Below are 11,445 nucleotides of genomic sequence, written 5' to 3'. Positions count from 1 at the left end.
AATGTTTATTTTTGAGAGAGATAGAGACAGAGTGCGAGCAGGGGAGGGGGCAGAGAGAGGGAGACAGAATCCGAAGCAGGCTCCAGGCTCCGAGGTCAGCACAGAGCCTGACATGAGGCTTGAACTCACGAACTGTGAGATCATGACCTGAGCTGAAGTCGGACGCCTGATGGAGCCACCCAGGTGCCCCAGATTTTATTTTTTTAAACATAATTTTATTTTAATGTTCATTTACTTTGAAAGAGTGAGCACATGAGCTGGGGAAGGGCAGAGAGAGGGAGACAGAGACTCCTAAGCAGGCTCCTTGCAGTCAGTGCAGAGCTTGACATAGAGCTCAAACCCATGAACCAGAAAATCATGACCTGAGCCGAAATCAGAAGTCAGACGCTCAACTGACGGAGCCACCCAGGTGCCACTCAAGATTTTACTTTTAAGTAAACTCTATACCCAATGTAGGGCTTGAGCCCACAACCCCGAGATCAAGAGTCACAGGCTCCACTGACCGACCCAGCCAGGTGCCCCTGAGTTGGTCTTAAGTCCAAATGGCTATTCTGCTAACCCCTTAGCCTTTGTTAAGACACATGCAAACTGGGGCAGCTAACGGAACATAGCATCTGGGTTATCAGTGAGAATTAAAGGACTTCCCCATATATACTAGAAGTACTCAATGCTATTAGCTATTGTGTTGTTATTATTATGGGGTGGAAATAGGCTTAATTTGCTTTTAATATCCACAGACACTTGTGAGAGAATATATGTATTTCGGGAAGCTTCTGAAACAGAAGAGAGTACTTTGGAGCAAAGACTTTAGAAAAAGACTATACTCTGATAATTGAAATAAACACTTGCTAAGAATTTAAGGAACCCAGAAAAGATCCACACTTTCCGTTGACCAGATTTATTGAACAAAATTCTATGTACAAAGTGACCTGGACCTGCTGCTTCAAAACATGATCCTTTCTTAATATTTTGAGAAGTCAGCCCATTGAGTGTCAAAAAGCAACTCACTCTAAAATGGACAGAAAAGTGCCCAATATACACTAAATAAATGGCCTAACTACTGGGGCTTCCCTAGTCCTACAAGATAATTAACATAGGTAGGATCTAGCGCCTATGACAGGCGGCTGGGGAACTGATATGAGATGTCACGAGGCCATCTTGTGCACTGCCACCGTGATGCTGTCGTGTTTCTGGATCATAATGTTCCTAAAAGGCAAAGCAGAAGATAGTAAAATGTTACAAGTGCGAGTCTGTTGAAGACTAAAGATGCTATTTGGTTTAGGACACAACTAAAAAAATATTATGCATCATTTTTCTATGTATGAAAGCAATATATGAACGCAAGAAAACATATGGGAAATACAGAACAGTATAAAATATGAAAATGAATCCTATAATCCTACCACTCAGAGAAAACCACTACTAATGTGTTCTGTTTTTTAAATCTCCATGTATATTACACATGCATTTTTTCCCCCTCTTTTTACAAAACTGTGATCATACTGTGCATGGTTCTGTATTCTGCTTTTGTTACTATTATTCTGAGGATGCTCACTTGGAAGATCTTTAGTGTTTCTATTACTACAGAAGTAGTTTCTGTTCTTTGATTGGTCTTTATGCTACTTATGACTTTCTTTTTCTTTATAGACTGATAGTTCATGACAATTTTTACTCTTCATTTACATGTCATTGTGGTCTGAAAGCACATTAGCTTCAGAGATCAGTCTATTTCCTCCTGTGGTCCAAAGGGTAAAGAACCTTCCTCCAAGTTCTCTGAATGCAGCATCACTAATAACACAGAGCAGGCCCCACGCAAGTTTCCTAGGGGTTTTTCTGATTAAAAAGAAGAGGAACTGTTAACATCTACTCACCCATTATCTGACTCCAGACACACCACAGGAATATCAGTGGGGTCTGAGGTTAGCTTGGCTGCTTGCTGGGCTAGAACAGATATCACCCCAGCGTGCTCATCTGACAGGGTCCCACGGCCTGGAAGACAGAGATGTAATCATGTCACCTGACTGTCCAAAAAGGAGGACAGAGCTATAATATGATCTCTCAGGATGTAGTCACAAAAAGGCGGCTCAGTTCACGGTCTTTTAGGTTAGGTACTGACATGAAATACTATTGCCCTGCCACTCAGCTGGTTCCAGAAATGAGAAAACCAGACAACAGTTCTGAAATCAATAAAGCCCTGACACTCAATTTTCAGTCACTCTCATCACCATCTCTAACCACCTTCTCAAGCGTATAAGGAAGCTGTAAATTTAAGTCAATCTGAAAGGCATAAAATCATTTTACAAGAACCTTACTGAAACCAACAAGAAATTCAGAGGTGAAGTTGACAAAAAGCAGTCAGCAAGGGCAAGAGACTTGTTGAAACTAATTAATTCCTCATGGGAAATCTGATTTCCTTTCACCGAGCTCAACCTCTAAGGATTCAAAAGCCTTTATTCAGGAGTTCAGCTATAAGATCACCTTGACAGTATACGTGAATATTCTATGAGCAGTTATTTCTACTAGAATAAGCTGGCTGCTTTCAAATATCAACCTACCTGGCTTTTTGCTAATGTTTGTTTCAGCCGGTAGATAATTAAACCTTGGGTATCAGATACAAAAAGTAGTTACTAAGTTCACAGTATATTTCCACATATAAAGGCAACACAAGCTCAAGCCTGAAACTGTCAGGTAACAGGCATATGCCACTTTGGCGTTGGTGGATTTACTCTTGTTACATAAAACACTGGCTGGACAGACAGTGCAGTCTTTCGGGCCTTGAAGGTTTCCTGAAGGAACTTATTTCATTTTAGATTTCCACACCTGAACTTGAGCCTTCTCATCAGCAAGCACCTGAATAAACCTGTCTTTTTCCTCCCAAGTTAATGAGCTGTGTGAAATCTGAGTTACGCAGATGCCCTCTTTCAATTACACTCCCAGCAAAAATTTAGAGCTTTAAAAATTCCTGCAGTAAAGAGGAGTAAGGAGTCAGGAGTCCTTGGTTTACGAGTTCTGACATGAATTATTTGAATGCTTTAGATACTTACTTTTCAGGGTTTATCTCCTCATCTGTAACTCTTACATTTATTGAGCATTATGTCTGAGTTCTGTGCTGAGTGTTTTACACGTATTACATAATCTTCTAGCACTGTGACTAAGAGATTTTGGAGCAAGACTCAAATCCTAGCTCAACCCTAGCTGCATGACCTTAGGCAAGTTACTCAACCTGTGATTTCTTTATCTACTTCACAGGGTTGTTATGAGCATCAAATGTCTCAGAATGTGTAGAGCACTTAGAATGATGCCTGGCACACAGTAAGAGCTCAATAAATGCAATCCTGTAATTATTGTCATTATTAGACAACAGCCCAGTAAAGAGATGCTGGGTCGGCACAGCCATGGCAGCTCGGTGTCCTTTCCATGCACGTTGGCCAACTGCCCTTGATCTTCCCTGCCCAAGGCCCCCACCCTGGCCAAGGCCTGGCTGCTCAGGCAGTTTCCGGGTACAGTTACCCAAGTGGGCTGCCAGTATAATGACATGCCTCCTTTAACATTAGAGTGAATCAAGGACCATATTCTTTATGGCTTAAAACTTAAGGATAAAATTGACCCACAAAAGCTCTAAATAAATTCCCATTTAATGAAAAGACCAAACAGTTTAGACCGTTTGGACCAAGTAGAGACTATCATGGACATGGAGGATGACTTTGGGCTGAAATTCCTGATACAGATACGGAGAAGGTAATGCATCCACAAGAAATTGTAGATTACAATGCAGATAAGGAGGATGTATATGAATAAAATATCAGACCCCCTTTCTTCAATGAGAGAAGACAAGGAAGATACTGGTGAGTGTCTGGAAGTGAGAATGTGTTTTGGCGTTATTGCTGGCTTTGACAGAGTAATTCTGTTTAAACTTGCATTTAAATTGCTTAAGTGTTTTTGCCCTTTGAAAATAAATCTATAAAACCAACCAACCAAACAACCAACCATTACCTAGTAAAGAAACTGAGGCTCAGAAAGGCTATTTTTGGTCCTAGTTCACATTGCTAGCAAAGGGAAGTACAGGGGGTTGATCCCAAGTGTGTCGAACTCCGAAACCCCTGTTTTTATTGCCTACTCTCTTACTGTTAAGTGTAGGTGAACTAAAACACCCCAGCAACATCCATCTTGCTGGGTTACTGTGAAAATTAGAGACAATGTATATACAAAGCCTAGCAGTCCACACACATTAAATAAATGATTCCTGCTGCTATTATGTGAAGTCCTTTCCAGACCCAATTTAAAATCATTTGAATACTATTTTAGCAGAAACAACTTTGTAGCAGTAGAACTGCAAGGCACATTTCTACCTTCATAAATACCAATTGAAAGATTTTAATTTTCTAATCTTGTTTGGAGATAAAACTGTACTCTCACAAAAGTATCCAGTGGCAGGATAACAGGAAGTAAAAACAGGAGAACAGCACACTAGGCTCCGAATCAGTATCAGATGCTATGCAATCCAACAAAGGGTTGACAGTCAAGATACTTACAGCCCAGGTTAAGTCCTTGTGAATCTGTGCACAGGACTCCTACAATGGATGGATTCTTCATTCTAAAATTCCAGGAACACCCAGGGAACGAAGCAGATGATGTCAGAAAATGAATTTAAATAATTACAACAACACATTTAGGTTTTTCTATGCACCAGGCATTGCTGGGCTTTAAACCAGTGTTTCTCAATCTTTTTTCATTATCACCCACTCCCCTACCCCCGAGAAAAACTGAATTACAATGAATTTATTTAAACTTAATAGCTAAACCGATTTATGTCTGCCGGGAGAAAAGATTGTGTTGGGTACCGCTGAGCTTTGGAAGACTGCAAATATTGCAATATCAGTATTTTGTCGCATTAAAAATGCACAAAAAGTAAGGCTGGTTGTCTCCAGGAGGGGAAATGGGAGACACTGAGGCGCATTGGTGGGAGGGAGCTGTTTCCCTGTACGCCTCCTCATGCTTCTCTGGTTCTTTTTTTTTTTTTTTTTAAACGTTGATTCATTTTTTTAAAGAGAGGAGACAGAGCACGAATGGGGAACGGGGGCAGAGAGGGGGACACAACCCCAAGCAGGCTCCAGGCTCTGTGACAGCACAGTGCCAAACCCGCCGCTGGAATCCTTGAACCGAGACATCATGACCAGAGCGGAAGTCCTATGCTTAACCGATTGAGCTACCCCGGCACCCCTCATAGTTTCCCAATTGCTTATTACGTGGAGAGTACTCGTTCGAAAATTTAAGAGATGTCTTTCATTTTCTCAAGCGCCAAGTAACTGGTCGGTTACACACGGAAGGAGATACGTGTGTGTTTGTATTTACATTGCAGGGCTCGCTTTGCACCCCTGGTACGACCTTCCCCCAAATGAACCCATTTCTGAAAACTCCTGAAGAACGACCCTGCCCATACAGACAACTGCAACACGACGGGCGGTTCTGGCCTTGGCTTTGGGCCGCGGAGACTAGCTCTGGGACGGAGGGTGCGGAGCCCTCGCGGGATTTTAATTCCGGGCCACCCCCTCCACTCCGCGGTCCCGGGACAGGGCTCACAGCCTCGCCCCGCGGCCAGAGGATCCCCAACACGCCAGGCCCGCACCCGGAGCGCGCACCCTTTGTCCCGCTCAAGTCCCCCGCCGCGACCTCAGGTCAGCCAAGAGGCCGTACTACTCACGTGTCCTCCAAGTGCTGCTCCAAGGTCGCCTCCATCTCGCCCGCCGTCCGCGCAGCTGGGGAACCCGCAGCTCGTCGCGTCCTTCGGCGCCCCTGGCCCGGAGCGCGTCTCGCTCACGTGACATGAACCGAGCTCAGACAGGGACGGCGCCTCCAGAGGGACAAACTTCGCCGCGCAAACTCCTCGTTGTGTTCGGGGGAGTTCGTTCCGCCCCTGCTACCTTCAGAGCCACGAGCTGGCGGCGCCGCGTTCTCCCCTTCGGGGGAGAGGTGTGCAGCTGGGCCGCCGAGTTCTTGGTTCCCGGCCTGGCACTTTGTCTCAGCGGTGTCAACCTTTGGATTCCCATTCAACCGATTCCGAAACCTTCAGGCCAGATCTTGCGTTTTACAACAGCCCAGCGGGGTCAGGCAGGGTCTGATCCAGGCGGTGTGGCAGAGACAGAGAAGAGAGACTCAGGACCCTGGTGCCGAGCTGCCCAGGTGTGTCGGGGAGAAGATGTGCACACAGGGGCTAGAAGACCACCTGGAACGCGGTTAAAACTCCAAGCTACATATTGGGAAGTGTCGGGATTTTAACAAAGTCATTGATTGTTGGTTCTTCTTTGGTGAGGGCTCAGGAAAGTTGGGGAAAGAAGGTGTCACTTGTAAAGAAGACAGAGTAGGGATGCTTAAAAATAACTTTTAAAAAGCAGTTTTTAAATAAGGAAAGAAAGCCACCCATAGTTTGTCCAGAGAAGACTTAAAAGTCCTTGGAGAATATCCTTTGAGCCCATTGTCTGCAAATGTATACTTTTATTTATTTATTTCTTTTTAAGGCAAAATTGACACACATACTGGACATGCAGTTCTGTAGCTGGCCTTTTTCACAGAATTTAGCATAAATGTCTTTCCACATCAAGTAAGTACTCATTTACATTCATCGTAATAGTTCCAAAACATTCCACATTGTAGCTGTACCATAATTGATTTAACTAATCACTTATTAATGTCCAGTTTGCTTATCGATTTGGCAGGATGGGGGGTGTATTACAAATTCTGGGTGAGTATCTTGTAGCTGAATGTTTGTGCACTTTAAAATTTTCCTTATGATAAATTACTAGAATGGAATTACTGGGTTAAAGGATATGTCCCTAGCTGTGATAGTGAAACTTGCAGCTTCCTTAAAATTCTAGTCTTGAATGTTGTAATTCAGGAGTTTCGGACTTCTGCCTAGAGAAATTACTTATGTTAATACAGTATGAGCCATTGAAATTTTAGAGCTTAAAACTACCTTTAAACGATAGCATTAAAAAAATGTAAGAAGCCAGCCTGCTTCCCTCTGGAGTCCCGCGGGGGAAGCTTTGTTCTGCGTTAGCGCCCCCTATGGTTCCATGCGTTATAAAACTTTGCTGGACTAGGCAGGGCTCCTCAGCTCTGGTTTTGTAACTCCCGGGGCGGAGCCATCCTATAGAGATATAACGTGAACCACATTTGTTATTTTCAAAGGTCTAGCCACACTAAAAAAGTAAAACAGGTGAAATTAATTTTAAGAGTATATTTTATCCAGATAATTATGCCCAAAGCATTGTCATTTCAACATATAATCAATTTAAAAATATTAATGAGATATTTTACATTTGCTCCCTCTGTACCAAGTCTTCAAACTCCGGTGTATATTTTTCACAGCACATTTCAGTTCCTATTGGCCACATTTCAAATATTCAATACCCACGTGTGGCTAATGGCTACCATATTGGTTTATGCAGCTCCAGGGTATCTCAGATTGTCTCAAAGCCAGATCGATGATTAAAGCATTCCCAGAAAAGCTGGTGATTGCTTTTTAGGCTGTGGGAAACGCCTCTGAAGGGAAAATGAGCAAGGAGGGAGAGGATGACTGCTGGTCCACCATGTCCTTGCCACACCAGAGGTGGGAGGGCAGACTACACCATCCCCCTGCTCGCCCCTGCCCCTGCGAGGTAGGCAGAAGGAGCGGGTGGCTTGTGTAGGTAGGCTGGGAAAGTGCTCCGGTTGGTGAGAAGTTTGGAGGAGTGCCTGACTCCTCATTGTTTTCTACTTTCTTCAGTTGGTGGGGTATTTGATGATGCTTTTTCTCAGCTTTGAGTGCTGATATCCATTTCTGGGGTGACAGGGAAAGGCCCATATTCAAGTACTTGCCTCATTGCATTGTAATTTTTTTGTAAGTTTATTTTCAAAGACAGAAATATCTTCTCCATTTCTGCATCTTGAGCATTGCAAAGCACAATAAGGATTCTATATTTATTAAAGAGAAGTGCCTGGCTGGCTTAGTCGGTTAAGCGTTCCACTTTGGCTCAGGTCGTAACCTCACGGTTTGTGGGTTTGAGCCCTGCACTAGGCTCTCTGCTGTCAGTGCAGAGCCTGCTTCAGATCCTCTGTCTTCCTCCCTCTCTGCCCCTCTCCCTCTCTTGCTTTCTTTCTCTCTCCCTCTCTCAAAAATAAACATTAAAAAAAATTTTTTTTTTTTTAATGTTTATTGAAGAATCTTGATGGGTCTTTTGGAAAAGGAACTCTGTGTAATGTTAAGAATCTTTAAGTCCTGGGCCACCTGGCTGGTTCAGTTGGAGAAGCATGGAACTCTTGATCTTGGGATTGTGAGTTTGGGCCCCACATTAAGTGTAAAAATTACTAAAAGAAGAAGAAGAAGAAGAAGAAGAAGAAGAAGAAGAAGAAGAAGAAGAAGAAGCAGCAGCTTTAAGTCTTTTTTTTTTAATGTTTATTTATTTATTTTGAGAGAGTACGCGTGTGAGCCGGGGTAGGGCAGAGAATCCCAAACAGGCTCTGTGATGTCAGTGCAGGGCCCAACTCGGGGCTAGATCCCACGAGCCATGAGATCATGACCTGAGCTGAAATCAAGAGTCGGCTGGTCAGCCGACTAAGCCACCCTGGCGCCCCAGAACCTTTTAAGTCTTGAACTCTAGCCATATTTATTCTCTTCTTTCTCCTCTCCTAAAATATGCTCTGGGAAAATAAAAGTCCTAAGAGGGTCCAGCAGAGAATGCCCATGCCCACATGTCCTGACTGGGAAGTTGGGAGATGAGAGGCATAGTTGGGAGAACCAGACATTGCTGTTGGCCCCAGAGATCTCGGTATCTCTTCCTTGAGCTGTCGGGAGCAGAGTCTTCCTGGGGGGTCCATTTAAGAAGTGCAGCTCTGGTAGAGGGTCTTGCTCTCCCTTGGGTGCACAGGGCTGTGCTACCCCAGGGCCAGCCCTATTCCTCGCTCTGTCAAGTGCTTAGCGGCACAGGCCTGCAGTGGAGTGAGCCTGAAACCTGGCTGGGGAATGGGCCCTCACGTGCCACTAGGGGGCACCATGGCCATGGAAAACCCTTCTCAGGCTGGAGGATCTCAGGTGAAGGAAAGGGATCCGCAAATCTCTGAGCTGGTACAGTTTGGTGAGAATAGCATTATCTTTTGGAGACGGACAGAGGTTGAATTGAATCCTGGCTTGACCACTGCCTACCTGTGTGACCTCTGTGCTTTAGGGGCTCATTTGTGATGTGACAGTACATTACCTGCCTTGTTAGGTTGTGGAGAGGATTGTATTAGACGCTTTATGTAAGAGGAGCTGGTGCATTGTGGGCGTCAAAAGATAAGCTCTGCCAGATCTGAGTAAGAAGCCCTGTTTGTTTCCTCAGGTTGTTTACAATCTAGGTGAGGACACACATGAGAAAATAAGGTAAGAGCCAAACGGTGAGATGTGCCTTAAGCAGTCTAGTGTTCATAGGGGAGTGAGGTCACAGGGCTGGATTTATACAGCTGCTCTAGAGCTGTGTTAAATGCAATAGTTGAATATATATTTTTTTAATTTTTAAAAAAGTTTATTGGGGCGCCTGGGTGGCTCAGTTGGTGAAGCGTCTGACATCAGCTCAGGTCATGGTCTCACAGTTCGTGGGTTCAAGCCCCGAGTCAGGCTCTGTGTTAACAGCTCAGAGAGCCTGAAGCCTGCTTCGGATTCTGTGTCTCCCTCTCTCTGTCTCCCTTCCCCGCTTGCACTCTGTCTCTCTCTCAAAAATAAAGATTAAGATGGGGCGCCTGGGTGGCTCAGTTGGTAAAGCATCAGACTTCAGCTCAGGTGGTGATCTCGTGGTTCATGAGTTCTAGCCCCGCATCAGGCTCTGTGCTGACAGCTCAGAGCCTGGAGCCTGCTTCAGATTCTGTCTCTCTCTCTCTCTGCCCCTCTGCCACTTGTGCTCTGTCTGTCTCTCTCTCTCTGTCAAACATAAATAAAAACATTAAAAAAATAAAGATTAAGATAAATTAAATAAGTTTATTTATTTATTTTGAGAGGGGGTTGGGGAGAGGCACACAGAGAGAATCCCAAGAAGGCTCCGCACAGCCAGCACAGAGCTGGACGCAGTGCTTGAACTCATGGACCGTGAGATCATGACCCGAGCCAAAATTGAGAGTGGGGCGCCTAACCGACTAAGCTACCCCGGATCCACCGAATATGTTTTTTTTTTTAATTTTTTAAAAATGTTTATTTATTTTTGAGACAGAGAGAGACAGAGCACGAATGGGGGAGGGTCAGAGAGGGAGACACAGAATCTGAAGTAGGCTCCAGGCTCCGAGCTGTCAGCACAGAGTCCGACGTGGGGCCCGAACTCACGGACCGTGAGATCATGACCTGAGCCGAAGTCGGACGCTTAACTGACTGAGCCACCCAGGCGCCCCCACCGAATATGTTTTATTACACTTTTGTATGGTATAAAAATTATAAAATACAGAAAAAAGAAAAATTGTCTGAAATCCTAGCCCTAACCCTAATGACATGAATGTGAATGAGCTAAATAGAATGGGATAGGGTTTGGATAAGGTGCAGACGGGGAAAGCTTGTCACAGGGTTCGTAAGGGCCCTGCCACTGAGAGCCCTGGCTCCATGGGAGCCACTGGATAGGACACCGGGTCCACCTGCCTTTGGATAGTGGACACCGTAGAGCTGAGTCCTAGATCCAAAGCTTGACCGCCACAACTAACAGTGGTAATGCCATTAACAGTTCGTATATGTCAGGCCTTATTGGTCCTCACAACCTTTTCTGGTTTTGGTTTTGGTTTTAATAGACGATTTATCTGTATTTTTAAATTTCTTTTTAATTCCACGGAGTTAACATGGAGTGTAATGTTAGGGTACAGTATAGTGACTCAACATCACCCAGCACTCATCATGACAAGCGTGCTCCTTAATCCTTATCCCCTATCTCACCCATCCCCCCGCCCGCTTCCCCTCTGGTAGCCATCAGTTTGTTGTCTATAGGTAGGAGTCTGTTTCTTGATTTGTTTCTTGCCCTCTCTCACTTTCTCCCCTTTGCTCATTGGTTTTGTTTCTTACATTCCACCTGTGAGTGGCATCATATAGTATTTGCGTTTCTCTGACTTATTTTGCTTAGCATAATACTCTCTAGTTCCATCCATGTCGTGGCAAACAGCAGAATTTCACGCTTTTTCGTGGCTGACCAATATTCCATCGCACAGTTCTTACAGCCTTTCTGATGGAGCTCTGATCTCTGTCTCCACTTTACGGTTAAAAAGCCCCCTGAGGCTCAGGGGTCAATACTGGCTCAAGATCACCTTGCTTGGAAGTAGCCGAACCTCACCGTGGACTTCCCTCCAGTACGGCCTCGACTTCCCTCAATTCAACAGCGCCGCAGTCCTAGAAAGGTGAGCTTTGGAGGCCCAGTCCAGATCTCCCGCTCTCTGGAGAAGAAATCTGAGGCTCAGAGAGGGGGAGTG

General features: G+C 44.7%; 1 protein-coding gene across 1 annotated transcript; it reads right to left on the bottom strand.

Moving 5' to 3' along the window:
* Positions 1-882: 882 nt before the first annotated feature.
* On the bottom strand, positions 883-5,835 carry LAMTOR5 (late endosomal/lysosomal adaptor, MAPK and MTOR activator 5). Its single transcript, XM_019457797.2, has 4 exons — positions 5,702-5,835; positions 4,533-4,594; positions 1,872-1,989; positions 883-1,206 (listed from the first exon to the last, which is right to left on the bottom strand). Exons 1-4 carry the CDS (start codon positions 5,734-5,736, stop codon positions 1,146-1,148), a joined length of 276 nt encoding a protein of 91 aa, XP_019313342.1. The 5' UTR covers positions 5,737-5,835; the 3' UTR covers positions 883-1,145.
* Positions 5,836-11,445: the final 5,610 nt, after the last annotated feature.

The sequence above is a fragment of the Panthera pardus genome, unplaced genomic scaffold (genome assembly GCF_024362965.1).
Source record: "Panthera pardus isolate Hobbes unplaced genomic scaffold, ASM2436296v1 HiC_scaffold_11, whole genome shotgun sequence".
NCBI classification, from domain to species: Eukaryota; Metazoa; Chordata; class Mammalia; order Carnivora; family Felidae; genus Panthera; species Panthera pardus.
Note: the sequence above shows the minus strand (reverse complement) of the source record. Positions and strands in the feature narration are given on the sequence as shown.

Excerpts from the sequence above, each read along its gene's own strand:
- LAMTOR5 (XM_019457797.2), bottom strand. The coding sequence starts at position 5,736 with ATGGAGGCGACCTTGGAGCAGCACTTGGAGGACAC. Across the intron at positions 4,595-5,701 it reads GAGCAGCACTTGGAGGACAC|AATGAAGAATCCATCCATTG; the intron begins GTGAGTAGTACG and ends CTGGAATTTTAG. Across the intron at positions 1,990-4,532 it reads ACAAGGACTTAACCTGGGCT|GCCGTGGGACCCTGTCAGAT; the intron begins GTAAGTATCTTG and ends TCTGTCTTCCAG.